General features: G+C 46.0%; 1 protein-coding gene across 2 annotated transcripts in view; it reads left to right on the forward strand.

The window, feature by feature from the left end:
- The window catches only part of LOC119449972 (gamma-aminobutyric acid receptor subunit beta), a 214,093-nt gene that overhangs the window by 145,910 nt on the left and 51,860 nt on the right, over window positions 1-16,323 (forward strand). For both annotated transcript variants that reach the window (XM_037713296.2, XM_049665557.1), the window contains exon 5: window positions 7,984-8,066. In XM_037713296.2, the coding sequence (XP_037569224.1) occupies window positions 7,984-8,066 (83 nt within the window). The remainder of the gene's footprint in view (window positions 1-7,983; window positions 8,067-16,323) is intronic.

Here is a 16,323-nt window from a genome sequence, read left to right on the forward strand (position 1 = left end):
ACAGCTCACCTTCGGCTTACTTCCCATGTTCATGAAGCCCCTAGAAGTGTCCTTGTCCTAATTACCTGGCCTGTTATCCCGTTTTTCATCGTGACGTCGCGTTCATCGACGCGGCAACAATTAAGGTCGACTTCATTTAGCGGCGGCGGCATATCCAATCTGGTGATGACAAAAATGAAAAAAAAATTGTGAGAAGACAAACGGCAAAAAAATGTTAATGATAATGAGAGAACGATGTGTGCTGTAAATAAAATACGTTCCCGCAACCGAAAAATCTGGGAACCTGCTAGCCCTCCACGCCTTTATCTCATTTAGTTGTTAAATAAAATCCGCAGAAAACACGAGCAAGGCCGTTGCATGCTCGTGCCACTGGGTCTAAAGGGCGCGCACGGATTGTCGTCATTAGTCACGGGCAAGACACAGGTATATAGGTTGCGGGTCACGACCACGCTCTGCACGTTTTCCAAAATATTTCTTTTTTTTCCTTGCACACTGTAGCGCCAGGCAGCTTCGCGGGGTCGTCAGTGCGGCGCGTGCTTCAACGTTGACGCCTACGCCGTCAACGAGCACCGTCGGTTGGGGCACACGAAGGCGGGCGGGCGGGCATAATTACGTGATTCGCGGGCCTTGCCCCAGTTGCGGAAGAACCAGTGGCGCGGCGTTTCATACTTCGCGAATAGCAGCGGGGCCGGGGCTCTGTGGTCTGATGTCGCTAGCTAGTGGCCCGACCCTGCGCAAAAGTGCGTCAGCGCTCCGCAGCCGCGTGTGATATATGGCGGCCACGACGACCTCACGTCGGCTCCCGGCATACCTGTGTACTCTTGTGTACTCGGTTTAATTATCGACTCGTTAGGGGCTCGTCAGTTATTAGCCGCGGGCCCGCGGCGCAGCTCTGTAGTCAGTCCCGAGAAATCTGTGCAGCGTCGCCCATGCAGCGCGCTGTGCCGAGGCGCTCAAAACTGCGCGTGCGAAAGTACAACCAGCTTTATACGGGTCTTCCATAACAGGCCTGTGACCGTTGAAAACCCCCCAAGCCCTCAACAATGAAATTGAAAGCCATGCCACAAGCCCTCCATCGTAATCTGGTTGCCATTATTGACACCGTGTGATCTATACGAGCTGATTTGTACCCCGTGGAACTCCATGGTGCGCCGAAATGCACGCTCTCTCGGCTGCGTCCGACGAATGTTTTCAACTTCCACACTGTTGCACACATTTTCTTGTAGGCGGGGGCCTACTTGTTTTTGCATTCCACTCGGATTCAACCGCTCCGAGCTAACGACTCTAACGTTGAGCTCCATGGCCGTGGCTGTGCGCAAATGACCGTATCATTTCGCCAATGTACTGTTTTTCCTTCCCTTCAATTAGAAGTTCGCATTGATAGAAGCTTCGAACAAGTTACGTTAATTCTCCGTGTCACTGAATAGCCGGACGTGCTACGCACCGACCTTGCTCGGGGCGTTCCCACGTTATACTGTGCCGTATTAGAGCTGTAATCGGGCAGCGCTTTTGCGAAACGGTCGTGTCGCTGTAAATGTAACGGGAAAGTTAAGTTGAGTTTTCGTTTGCGATCGTTTCGGCGCCGCTCAGTACGTGGGTGTTCTGGTCCAGGCGAATCACGTTGGCTCTGGTCTGAAGCATAGATGACCAAAACGTGCGAGTAACACATTAGAATACAGAAATGTTCGCTCTTTCTGTGACTGTGAGTTGTAACAGCTTTTAGCATTATAACGTAGCGTGGCGCAAACGTTTGTGCTCCGTTTTAACTAACACTTCGATCATGTTGGCGAGAGCTTTCTATCGACGGTTCCAGACCTCGCGTTAATTACGCAACAATAAAAGCATTGGCACCTCTGAAACTCTCCGGCTAACGGTGTCCTATGTCTCATATAACGTAAACGCTTATTAATTTAGTAACGCATCTGCATGGAAGCCGTAACATTATTAAATTTAATATACTCATTTCGTCGGTGCTTCCCTCCGCGTCTTTGTACGAAAACGCGTGAACACTAAAAGCCGTTTGCTTTCGTGTGTGAAAGCTTGATAATAACCATGAAATGCGGTTCCTTGACACAGCCTGTTGGTGAGATGGCGAAACAAGTCTGGCCTCAAGCCACAATCGTCTTAAACATTAAAAAAGGAAACGCATCGTGAGCAGGCAGGTCGCAGGTAGTCACTAGAGTTGTTGCAACAAGACAGAATTCCAGTTGTTTGCCATTTAGAAACATACGACCCGTGACAGAAAGGTCCCGCAGTTGCGAAGCGACGCGATAAAGTACGCCCTGGCATCAAGGGCAATCAGTGTTTTCATTCGTCTGTCGTAAATACTCTTAGCTGGTTAGGCAGGTCTGTATTCGTGGGAAGTAATTTTATTCAAAGCTTCTGGCAAAATCTCCTTGGCTTGGCTGGACAGCGAAAGAGGATTTGGTATTACAAATGACTCGCAAAAGATCGTGTGACTTCTTGTTCTGGACTTGCCATCATAAATCATCATGTATGTACCAATAGAGGCTATGTGGACTTGCACGCGAAGCCCTTTTGTGGCACCATAATACTAATAAAAGAATTAGTATCGTGTTGGTACAAGTAGAAAGGCTGTCATGATGTGAAAGATTGGGCACGTTGCAGATCAGTCAAAATTGTTTCGTTACGTGCTTGCTATGACTGATTCAATTCGTTCATTTCTAGGTTCTTCGTTTGCAGCTTACATTTCCAATCTATACGCAATTATTCCAGATGCCTAGGAAGAGAAACAACTCACAGCCCGTATGTAGTTAACGTTGTCCGAGTAATTGCATGACCACGTTTTCAGCGAACTGCTTTTCACTCACGCTCACCTTTTGTTTGACGTTACGTCTATTCGTTCTACTTTCTGTAGTGTCGAATCAAAATCAATATACCCGCGCGCTCGCTCACGCAACGTGTTTTATTGTGTGAGGAGGATGACATTGTGCACTACGCGCTTCGCCGTTAATTCACCGCCAAACGCACTGCACCTTCGAAAGAAATCCTACCTGCCATAAAAGCACTTCTATAGCCTTCATTTGTCGTTGTCTGATCATCGCCACCGGGAGCACAAACAGAATATAGCGCGTTCTTCTTTCTTTGCGCGCTCTCCGCAGTTGGGCAGCAAACGCAAAGAAGAATAAAGTAAACGGCGTACATCAGTGGCCGGGAGGACATTGAGACGGCTTCTCTCTGTTTGTGCTTCCCTGGCCGCTCGGCTATATCTTGCCCCCCTCACCCCCTGTAGCAAAAACGCTGCTTGCACGCGCCGGTCCGGCCTAGCTTATGCGCTTACGTGTGTCTGTATGCGTGTGCATGTGTGTACATAGCCGGCATGCAGCCAGCAAGAGCTCGTCTCCCTTCACGCCGCCGTTACACCTTCTGTCAGTTTCTGTACGCGCGCCTAACACGGGAAGGGTGTTATACGCAATGCTGCCCATAATCAACACGGTCCGACCGGCTCCGAGCGCCGTTGCTAATCCGCCCGCCGGGCAGAAGCAAAGAATATTCTCTCGCCGAGATGACCAAGGCCCCCCCCCCCCTTTTTTTTTTCCTGCCACTACTGCTACTATTCGCGTTGCCTTTTCTCCGCGACCGCTCTGGGCCGATGTGTTCTTCGGGTCGCTGCCTACGTGGGCGCCTGCCTTCTCCCGCGCTGGCTCGACTCGAGAGGCCCCTGATAGGATTACCGGCCTGTCCTCTCCTGCCCGTCCATCTCGGACTTGAGTGCACAAGCATCCCGAGCCTGTAGCTACGGCCTTCTTCGTTTTGTTTCCGTCTCCGCTCGGCCCGTTCTTTCTGGATGTGTCCATTTCTCTTCCTCTGCGGCTCCCATAACTTATGGAGGAGATCTCTCGCTGTGTTTGTGCGCACGCGTGTCTATACGTGGACATCGACGCCATTTTTTTTTTTTTTTTGTAGTGACCTTACCTTCTTTTTCTCATCCATCTGTTCAGGTTTGTTTTTCTCTGTCTCAGAGATACGTACACTAACGTACACTTGTTTTGTTTATCCTTTGTTCATTCACTGGGCTCTTCGCACGACGTAAATCTTGTTCTAACCTATGGCCACAACGTCACGCTATCACTCCAGCACTGCGGCGACTTAGAGCAAGGCAACATTTCATATACAAGTGCAGATAGATGGACAACTTAGAGGTTGCTAATACGTATCCATGACAAAAACAGCAATGTTATCCATCGTGGTATTACTTCTTTCTTTTAGTTCGTTAATCTTACTTGGCAAGTGAACATGTTATTGTCGCTTGCGTAACTCGAGGCTAAGTTGGAAAGTTTCCGCACCACATGCTTCCGTCCGTTTTGTTAAAATTGCTTCGGGGAAAAAAAAATTAAATATGACGGTCCCTTAGTCCACCATGAACTTAATCCACGCTAATGATGATTTTTGGTAGCACTCGCGGAGGACAACGCCGGATTTTCTGCCTTACGTGACATATAATGTTTTCTCATTAATGAAGCACATAATATTTTACTAGTGACGATTCCCTGCCAGCAATAAACTAATTATAAGCATTTTCCCCGTCATAGCTCCAACGCAACTGCAGCAAGTCCGCTACCTGATCACGCACTCCGTTTGCATAGGTTCGTGTAAAAGTGGCAAGTGTGAGGCGTCGGATACTGTAGTTCACTGACCGACCTCGCAGGCCTCAAAAAGTGTTGCTGCGTCTATAACTCCGACGACCAACCCATCGACACTACCCATCGTCAAGTAACCAGCCTATGCACATTCCCTTGCTCAGTCGATAACACCGCGATCTTTGGGGATTGCCTTCGAGGAAGTGCAATCTTTAATATGGCCTAATGGTCATTTCCCTATCGGGCCTTTCCCCCTGTCCTCCAACGCACAACACTTTTTTCCTGTGCGGGGCAAGCTAACTACGCCCTGTATATTGTAAGGATGCCTTTCGCTTGATCAAATTCTTTTCTTATCACCAACCGCTCATGAGCAGTCGATCCTAGTGATAACGTGGACGGAGCACCACTCGGACCACTGACGAAGCGTCAAATGGAAGAGCATTGGAATAGAATCAGAATAGCGCTGAAATGAAAGCATCACAGTTTCGCCATAAGAGCGAAGCAATGTATGCGATAGCAACATGCTTGAATATTCCATGAAGTGTCAGACTCGTAGAAGGACAGTATGAATTGAAGCAAAGGCAAGCTAAGTAAAAACAAGCTGTTGTGCTAGGAGTCTTCTGTTTGAATTCTGCCATCGGAGAATTTCATTTATGTGTATTAAGTAAAGCCGCCGTCTTAGCGACTTTACCGCTACATTTTCCTATCGGGTATGTTTCAAACCTCTTTCCTCGGCTGATCCCGGAGATAGTGCAAAGCCGTGCCAATAAAATTAGAACATTTTCATGTTTGAGCTCTGCTATTGTTTCGCTATTTTAATATTTAGGTATGACAAGATTTAAGATTACAGGCATGCGCTGTCAGTGTTTGTTTCATGGCATTTGTTTGTGGGATGCCTTTCTCAGTATTCTGAGGAATAATTTTGTCAAGAATGTAAGAATTTGTATGAGCAACTTTAGTGACAGAATGGTATGGCAATATAACCCTCATATACCGCATGTCATATAGAATGGCGTGGCATAAAGTATACGTATACCTAAATATATATGGAAACTAAAGGCGATGGCGATGGCGACGGTAAAAAGTCGCTTGGAGTGTCCATACAATTGATATCGCAATAATAATAGCATTATCTTGGTCCTCCAGCGTCTTGTATTTCCAGAACAGGGCACCATAAGCTGATTCGCCTCTAATCTGTACAGCTATAGGAATTGCGTTTGTATTGATAAAATGGCTCACTCACTCATTCACTGCAGTTATTAAAGCTGCGCCGCACTGCTACTCAATGAGCGTTATTAAAACGGCTTACTCAACAACAGGCTCACCTTTTACAAAACTGCTTGCCAAACGTCAACAGCGCACAAAGTTTCACTAACCCACTCACTCACCTGCGTAATATGGCAGTTGCGCAGCGTTCGCTCTGATTATTACAGCTGCTGCCACAGTGCACCGTTATTCAATGACAGGACTGCCTCTTTAAAACGGCTAACTCAGCGATGTGCTCACCTGTTAGTAAACCTGTTAGAAAACCTCTGACCAAGCGGCTATACGGCACAAGAACTCTGGGTATGAGCGTCCGCACCCCAAACACTCGAAACCTTCTCGCAAGGAAGCAGCGGGGGCCGGCACGTCTGTAATTATGAATAGGGGAGACAGGACGTGAGTTGACGAGAAAGAAAGAGAAAGAAATAAGTAAAGACCATTTAGGAGGAACCAGAGCAAATATTGGCTGTCGAGATTAAATTTTTTGCCCCTTCTGGAGCCTTCTTAAATTTTTTTTTTCTTTCTTACGCTGGAAATGCGGACCTGTTTTCTACTTTATTATTTTAGACTATTCACGTGGTTTTAAGGGACGTCTATGGGAGCCGTGTTTACAGAATACAGTTTATTTCTTCCTTTTTTTTTTCAAACATCGCCCTCTTTGAGGTCGTGATGGCGAGTTTGGATAAGACTGGAACATTTGCTTTCCTCTAGATTAGTGGAGATGTAGGCTCTTCAGAGCGCGGTACGCCTAACTTTGCGGTCCCGTGTTTTCCAGCTGTCGGGCTCTTTTCTGGGGCGCAGTGAACTTTCTGTTGTGCGTCTTCATTTTCTTTTGTTTGTCTTTGAGCGCTAAGTCGTGGGACCGTACAACGACCGTGGTATTGCCGGTAAACTTCTGGTGCGTGTAGTGCGCGCTGAAACTTGTTCGAGTATGTTGAATTTTGATGTAATTCTTAGAAAACCGCGCACGTCTCCGAGAAACCTTACTTAATATCGTTGCTTGTGCATTACTTTCATATAGTAGCGACGGCGTGTCCTAGTTCAGTGTATTTAATGGAGGACAAGAAAGGGTACGTAGGAGGCCGATCTTTCTACTTCTGATATTTTTTTTCTTCTTCTTACAAAACTACATAGAAGCGTGCAAACGTCTAATGTGCGTATCTTTTTGAGCGCACTCTTCTTTGATACGACCTCTTACTTCCATGGTGCTCACAAGCATTTCTAATGAATTTTGAGAATATTCGCTTGTGTTGATTTCTTTCAGAATTTACGCCGGTTCGCCTACACACATTTTCACCACTCTTTTGATAAAAGAAGCGCAGTGATGATAATGCGTTCATTGTGGTTGCTTTAGATTCGCATTACCCGGGTGATGTAACATGGCGCATAGAACATGTCAGCAATCCGCAATAGTTCATATATGTTTTTGCTGCAAGATGACGTGCGGCAGACTACATCCATCCACAGCAAGCAAAAATTCCCACTCCATTATCTTTCCGCTCACGTTACCGTATCTCAATAACGGGCCAATAACAGGCAAGGCTGCGTTTCACGACTCAGTGTTTTCACATTTCAAATTTTTGAGAGAGAAGAGACCGTGTGTGCCGGTCAAAAAATATCCTTGAAAGAAACACCTGTAGATAAAGAAAGAGCGAGCTGAATGCTGTAAAAGCCATAACATCCATTGCTGTGTTGTTCTTGAACACAGGAATGTTGACTTTAATAAGGAATGGGAGATGTTATCCTTGCTGACAGCCAAGAGTGTTAGTAAGGTTATGCATTCAAACGTGTTTTCTTTTCCTTATTTCATGTTTATTTTCAGGCACATTTGCTTTTATGGAGCACCTACTTGTGAGAAAAATAAGAAGAAAAGAAGGGGGGGGAGGGGGGGGGGGAGTGTAGCTTCCGCGATTTTCGTTATGCCTGAGCTAGATTTTCATTCCCAACCTTAGCGCTGAAGTTCCCCAAACAACGAGCCGCGTTATTCTCATGTTAGCGTAATATATTGCATTCCAAGCGGGGACTTCGCAAAGAGAATCGCCATCTTTGTCGCTGTTGTTTGCGCCTTGCGAGACGTGGACTCACAGCGTGCTCCGTCTTCTTTCTGTCCATTTTGCAGACTGACGGTGACTGCCAGCTGCCCAATGGATCTCAGATACTTCCCGATGGACAGACAAGCGTGCACTATAGAGATAGAAAGTTGTAAGTATTACTTCCCTTGCTCTTGTGATTGTTGTTTTATTATTGTTGTTGTGTTATTTCTCCCTTCCTGCACACTTGAGGATTGCAAACCAAGTTATGACTAAAATAGAGCTTCAGGCATAATATTCCTTTGTGGCCTTTTGCGAACTTCGAAATCAATCCTCTTCAAGTTTTCAGGCAATGCGAGTGCCTTAAGAAACCAGTTTTGCTGAAAATTGGCCGATAGAGTTTGGTGGAGTTGATAGAACGTATCCTATAGTGTTCCTCTCGTAAAAAAATATCTCTTTTATGATTGACATTTGTTACCCGCTGAGTATAGTAGCAGCCTTGGCTGCTTTGCTTGCTTACCTTTAGAGGCATCTCATGGTATTTTTCGCTGTAGAGAAATAACATGGACATTAAAGCTGGGTACACGAATTCCATGAAAATCAGTAAAAAAGAAATGAAATCCGTTCATAAATACTTGCTCATGAAAATGACATGCACGCTTATAATACTCTATATTTATGTACTACTTGTCTGACAAAAAAAAGAATGCGCAATCGATGCAAAGTCAGTATCATTTCCGTACACATAACAAGAATACCATACGAAGTCATTTTATTATGGTATGCGTTCTCATATATAGGCAAAGGAGGACAAATTCGCGGTTATCATCACATTTGTTGAGAAAGCTGACACAAATTAAGGCTGGGAAAGCGACAACTTTCCACCGGCAAAAGAAGTCGGCGTGCGCACTTCATGTAGTGTTGACGTACACAAGACCACCGGCTCTCAACAGAGGACAGTTTAGAACACACAAACAAAATTTCGCTGCCACGTGTCCATGTCAGCAACTTGCAATTGTCACAGCTGAAAGAAAAAAAAAGCACAAGTTGACAATGAGTTTTCACGACATCGTTTAAGGCCCATTGAACGTGGCGATGTGCGGCGTTTGGGGTGCCGTCTCAGCACGTAGCGAGGCAGGCTCCTATGCCTCCAGGTCTCATTTCGAGCGCGGTGGAAACAATCAGATTGTTTCCGGAGACGTGTTCTGTGACCTTTTCCGATATCGCTTCCTCAAACCTGACTAGAGTGCTTCAGTGAGGTTCAGGAAACCTTAGCTGCATGTGTGGATGCCAGCAGGCATGGCATAAATAGGCAACGGGCTTGAGTTGGTTTCTAGGAAGGGGCTGAGCGCTGGCCTTTGACATTCCGGATTGGACAATGAATGCACAGGCGCAGTGCCGTTCTTTGATAGGGTTAGTCGTTAGTAGGCTAGTTAGTAGGTTATATTACTTGAAATGTAGAAATAATAAGGAAAAGGGAATGAATGTAATCCGCCGCGGTAGCCTAGTAACTATGGCGCTGAGCTGCTCAGCTCGAGGTCGCCCGTTCGATAGTGGCCGCGTCGGCCGCATGCCGATGGTGCACGGAATGCGAAAATGCTCGTGTACCGTGCGTTGTGTGCAAGTTAAAGAACCCCATCTGGTCAACATTAATTAAGAGTCCCCACTTTACGGCGTGCATTATAATCGTATTGTGGTTTTGGAACGTAACACGCGAATAGAATTTAACTTAATAAAATCAAGTGGACGGAAAATTGCTGTGGTAACCTCCTAGTGGGACTTGCCAGATAAGGCGTAATCATTATTTTCAGTCGCTCATAATAGTCACTATTATATATATATATATATATATATATATATATATATATATATATATATTCATAATTATGAATCTTAGTAGTCATACGTAGTCATAAGGCATTTTCATATTTACCCCTGTGGGACCCCATAGCACCCCATGTATACCTACGGAGCACATCGTGTCATCGTGTCACGCGTTACAGACTGACGGACGGACGGACGTACAGATTTCCGAGAGAAGTAGCCCTAGAATGCTTGGACATCATAAGATAACATACCGTAGGTGGGAGCCGACCCCATCTCCTCAGCATACCGCGTGCTGCGCTTGACCATTAAGCCAACACTGCGGCCATGCAATCGTCGACTTTCTTGCCTACTTGTGCATGTGTACAAGATTAGTTCTGGGAGTGTCAGCCAGCGCCACTCATGGTCATGATCTAGACATACATACACACATACATACACACATACATACACGCATACATACACGCATTCATACACGCATACATGCATGCATGCATGCATACATACATACATACATACATACATACATACATACATACATACATACATACATACATACATACATACATACATACATACATACATACATACATACATACATACATACATACATACATACATACATACATACATACATACATACATACATACATACATACATACATACATACATACATACATACATACATACATACATACATACATACATACATACGCCATACATACATACGCCATACATACATACATACATACATTGAGGTACTCGCATCCTTGCGAAAACCAACAATATGAGGGCGAGGCTCGCTTTTCATCTGAATCCAACGTGAGTGTAAACGTTACTTCGCTCTATTGGCGCACACAATGACATTTTTTTAAAGCAAATTGCCACCACAGAATAGAGCATGTTTCTACGGTATATACTGCTTAAACAAATGCTTCGAGACTCGTTTACCGCGTTGGTATTCCGAAAGTGTTTCCTGCTTCCTTCGTATGAATACATGGACACGCGTTTTGCCCACCAGAAGATGGGCAGCACAGGAGGAAGATGCATGGGAGGCGGAAGCAGACAATCTAGAAAACTACCGTATGCTTTTTTTTCTTCTCGGTTGCTGCACTTGTAGGCGGCGACGATGCAGTAGAGGTATCTACGAGCAGTGATAAGGGCTCGCCACGCCGAACACACCTACTCTGCATGCTGCCGGCTCGGCACACACGTTTTCGGCCGCGCAGAAGTCGGGCACTTCCTCTCGCGCTTTCGTCCAACAGCGTGTTACTACGTGCCTTTCCGACGAGCCGAGACGAAAGAATCGCGCGGGAGGAGCTGCAAAAGCGACGCCTGAACAAGAATTCCGCCAAATCTTCGCTCCAGGCCGTTCCGTTCCCACTCCATCCTTTCGCTATCTCGTTCGGCGCGAGAAAAAAAAATAAAATAAAAAAATGCGGCATCCAGCAGAATGCACACTCCGTCTCTTTTGTCTTCGCCACACTATATCTAACAGTCTGTCCTTCTCCACCGGTCGTCTATATATACGCCTCTCTTCCGAACATCTGCGCAAAACCTTGCCGAGAATTCCTGCCTGATATTTTTTATTTATATTTTTTTTTCTCTCGTGCACACTCGTAGATATGCAGAACGAGGGTGCTCGCTTATGCGTGACTGGAAAGCGTATTCCGCGTTTGATATTCTCGGCGACAAACACTCCGTAAAAAAAAAAAAAAATCAAGAACAAGAGGTGAGAAAGAGAGCGGTAGCTAGGCGGGCGTCAATCAGAGCAAACAGAGATTCCGCCACGGAAATCCTGGTTCTTTGTTATGTTTCCTACGCTTTTTTTTTCTTCTCCCTTTTTTCTGTATTCTCCCTCTTGTAAGTTTCTACAGCGCACAGTGCGTCCTGAGGGTTCGCGTCTAGTCGAGTCGCGCTTTTTCGGCTAAACTTCGACGAGGCGGATCGTGTTCGTCTGGCCTCTCTTTTTGCCGCATTACCGGTTCGTGTGCAGCTGTTTTTTGCCGTCAAGTTGCATTCGTCTCGCATCAGCGTTCTCTATTCGCCGGGTTAGAATACAAATCACTGAATTTGACGTTGCCAGGGGGAGGAGGTCCTATACGTTCACATTTTTATGGCCTGTGTGTTTCTTTCGTTTATTATTGTTATTGTTGTTGTTCACGAATCATGCAATCGTTCGAGAAAACGAACTTCAGCATTTTTCCAAACTTACTGGTGCGTATGTTCGATGAGTTTACAGCAGTTTAAAGTACGACCGTTAAAAGGTCGGCAGCATATTTTGTGGTATGCGTTGCACGCTCGGATATAGGACGTGAAATATCGATTAAAGAAAGAAAGAAAGAAAGAAAGAAAGAAAGAAAGAAAGAAAGAAAGAAAGAAAGAAAGAAAGAAAGAAAGAAAGAAAGAAAGAAAGAAAGAAAGAAAGAAAGAAAGAAAGAAAGAAAGAAAGAGAAACTGAGAAAGACGTTGGGGCAATGGATGTCGGTTACTTATAAGAAGCATTAAAAGGCAAGCTTAAAGATCTATCAAAACTTATTGATCATTGTTCCAAGATGCCCAAAGCGTCAATTTTCGCGATAACAGAAGTTTCTCAGGCGGTAAAATAGCGCATACGTATGAGAATATTAGCATCGCTGTTGAAAAAACTTGGTGGCAGCTTGACCCATGGCATAACATATTGCCTCTCTAACCGGTAAATTTTACCCAAGTGATGAGAATACAAAAAAATAGTTACGTTGCACTTCAGCCTAAAAGAAAGTATAGCTTTGTCAATTTTATTGTATTTTGCCACATAAGATATCGCTGATTGTGCATCCCACTGCTTTGTCAGTGCCATTTGCGAGAACTAGGTGTCCGATCTGTGTAGACCACCCACTCAAAAGAGGCAGTAGGGCCCGCTCTAAGCATGGCCTCCGGAATCCCCGATGCCAGCGTAGGATTCCTACATAAATCATCCCACTCGTCTAAATGGCGATTTGAATTGCGGAAAAAAAAATTGTGCCGCCCGTTCAGTCACTATTTTCTCTGCAGCTATAGCTGTAGTTAGAACTATAAAAAAAAGATGGGAGCTTCCTACGATAATCTAAACTTCTATAATGATTCAGTCATTACTTATAGCACTCTTTCAACAAAGCAGTCAAAAGGATCAAACATCAAATGACGTAAATAGCCCTGCTTGAGACAAATGCCTTACAAATGCCTTACAAATGCCTGTTTATTCCTAATATCCATGGCCAACAGTGCGGTGTGCAATTTGTGCGGGCGCGACGAGACACTAGAGCACCTCCTGTGCCACTGCCGATCATTTGATGCTCAGCAATGTGCTCTACAAGCTAGATTCAGCCGACCGGACAACAGAGCGCTTTTGAAGGAAAAGATCCTGATACCATGGCTTACGCATTCTTGCATGTACAAGGCCACAACGCCCTTCTGCGTTTCTTGAAGGCGACTGTTGGACTGTGCAAACGCTTGCGACAGCGGACATTCCACTGCGAATTTGTTCACAATGACATATTCTTTATTATTTAAGTGCTCTTTCCTTCCTACCTATCCTCCACTCCCCCCCCCCCCCCCCCCCACCCGCCAATGTGTAGGGTTGAAAACCAGGCAAGCCGTTGCTTAACCTCCCTACCCTTCCCTCTTCGTTTCTTTCTCCTTTTCTCTCTCTCTCTCTCTTGATAATAACTGTTTTTGACGCCCTGAAGTTATGCCAATTTCCATTTTGTTAGCCGTTTTGCAACATACAATATCACAGCTTATGAAACTCATTGGCCTTACGATATTTTTTTATGCCAGAATCGTGCAGCTGGCTCTATGTGACACCATCCGGGTTCGGGACCTCAATGATTGATTGAAAGGAAATCAATTGCATGACAAGAAAATTGTCTGTTGGAAAAGAAATCGTAGTATATTTTAGTAGTCAAGCAGTACTGTAGATATGAAGGTTGTCAGGCTTTACCGACCTTTCATTAGCATAAATTTAAATGGAAAGCTTTAGGACGCAACTCTTAGGCGCCCGTTCTAGTGGCCAGCGTAGGCGTTGTCCCTCGTAAGTGAGCGAACGAGCACAGCGAAGGATGAAAGCGAACGCGAAGCGCAGCGGGAGATGAAAGGCGGCGATAGCGAAGAGAGCGCGAGGAGGAAATCGGAGGAGGAGGACGCAGCGGTACCATGAGGCGGAAAGCGAAGGAGGAGAGTATGGTGAAAGTGTGAGAAGAAAAGCGTAGTGCCGCGCAAGACAGGCTTTGCGGCGACGATAGCTACGAGGTGGCGCCAGAGTAGCGCGCGTCGACTGTATGGAAACAAAGCGCTGCATGAGCGGAGGTCTGTCTGCGGCGGCTGCTGCGAATCGCGCCCACGCGTCACCCACGCGCTGCCTCTCGCGATCTCCCGATGACCGAGGCAGTCGCGCCACACTTCGCTCCGTTTTCAACATGCCACACGAGACATCGTCCGCCCCAGCTAATATATCGCGAAATGAAAACCCTAGAGCTGCGCTCAAATTTCGCATTAGGGAATCGTAATCTTCGGTGATTTTTTTTCAATACACAGAATATTATATATTTAATTAAGCTTGCGCGAATGTTCGTTGCAATGACGGTAACATACAATATTCATTAATTCTGCGTTGCCGTAAAGTTCATCCAACAAATTAGCCTGTTATTTTACTATGAATACAAGAGCATAAAATTATTGTTAGTTACGTATTATCTTATTTAAACCTGCGGTATTTTCATCCCAACGGGCGTATATGTGTCCTCGTTTGGGCGTGTTCGTGGCGTTGTATGCTTACCTATTCTAGTTTGCGGTTTCGTAAGACGTACAAGATTCGGTGCTTAATTAAGCGCATAGCAGGCTGGTATCGATTGCTCGTTTTGGATTAAAATTGTGAGACAAATGGCATCAAGTTCCACCTACGTAGCCTCTCATTTTTCGTTCTTGCATCGACTCCGCGGGACGCAGCATCAAGTTTGCTGATTCTGAAAAGCCCGTCGAAAAACCGGCGGGGGTCTCCCGACGCAGAGGCACTCTCATCCGCTGCGGCTTCCGCCAGCGGATTGCAACTTCCGCAGTCAGGAATCGAGCTCATTACGCCCGCTCTCGTCAACGTAACCTCGCGTGCCTAATGCCTCGTTCGGCGGGAGTGTGCGTGCGTGTGTGAGATACAGAAGATAGGAAAAGGGGGTGGGGGGAGGCATAGTGATTGCCAAAGCGTAGAGTGAGCAAGTTCTGATGTATGGCGAGCATCGTCGAGAGGGGCCTATACTGGCTCGCCGAAACATCGGCCCTCGTTAGGGACACACAATTTCGTCATTAGCGATGCGAAGCAATCTTGGAAGCAGCGCGAGCGCCGCTAATTTCAAAAAAACTCACCGACGGCAGCTCCTTTCTCCATCTGTGGTAGTAACACTGACGCACGTGCTCCGTGTTCGAGAGCGGATCGGTGGTGTTATACCTGTACGCGCGTTGTATAGCTTTGCCGCTTTGCTTCGTTCGGCGGCCACTCTGGTGTATGGGAAGGTCGAGGTTTTTTAGAAAAGAGGCCACGTGCCAGTTCGCTGCGCGCGCCTGCTTGCCGCGTCATCACGGCGCTGCTTCGGGGTTGATGCGCGAACCTTGTCGGGGTAATTGGTGTGACTCGGGCCGTGACTGGACGCTTAAAACAGGCTCGTCCACGCATGCATACCCTTGACCCTAAAAAGGCGGCGCGTCATTAGCTAAACTCAAAGAACGTGGCAACTACAACCCATGAACCGGCTTGTAGTCATGGTCGTTGCTGTCGTTGTTATTGTTGCTGATGCAGTGAAAATATAGCGCTTCGTTCCTGCAACTGCTTTTGCAGGGACCTATGAAGGAAAAACAAGAAGATGAAGGGTTGGGCTGCGTCAGCGTCGCTCTGATTTGCTCAGTGGCACGGCAATAATTAGGCTCTAGCATTCTCCTTTTCGCTTAGTCAGCCAATTTTGCTCGTTATTGAAGTTTCGGCGAAGTCGCTTCGCGCCACGCCGGCGTTAACGGCATGATTGATGCGTAGAGGCTTTTTCATTGTTAAATCACCGCGTCGCTGTACAATGCCGCGAAATTCTCTATTTTTCATTCGATGCTGACCATGGTTTTAGAACAGCGGTTTCGCTGAAGCCAAGGCTCCGTTACGCTGAGAGAGAAGGACAAGTTGGGGGAAAGGGTAAGCGTCGAAAATTGAATTTGGTATTGACGCAGATGATGGAAAACCGCCTGCCGTCAACGTAGCTCCGCACGTTGTTGTAGCTGAGCAAACTTTCTATGCTATAAACAGACAACTTTTCTTTCTTCTTTTTCGATAAGTAGTTTGAGCCAGCTTGCTGAGCACGCACCTCGGAAGTTTTAAAAACATGGTTATTAGGACATTTAAAGGGGCCGAAAATGCGGTCGTATCTTTTCCCGTCTTTTCACGTTTTAAAGCCATAAGCAGAAGTGCAAGATGAATCTGCATCGGGTTGCGTCTTGGCGACCGGAAAGTACGGGAATTAGGTCATTATGTGCTGATATTTGTTGTAACCTACCACTGTGCCAATATCTTCTTTTTTTTTTCTTTTTACAGCGAAAGCTGTATATGGCTTGG

This window comes from Dermacentor silvarum, chromosome 4, assembly GCF_013339745.2.
Source record: "Dermacentor silvarum isolate Dsil-2018 chromosome 4, BIME_Dsil_1.4, whole genome shotgun sequence".
In the NCBI taxonomy this organism is placed as follows: Eukaryota; Metazoa; Arthropoda; class Arachnida; order Ixodida; family Ixodidae; genus Dermacentor; species Dermacentor silvarum.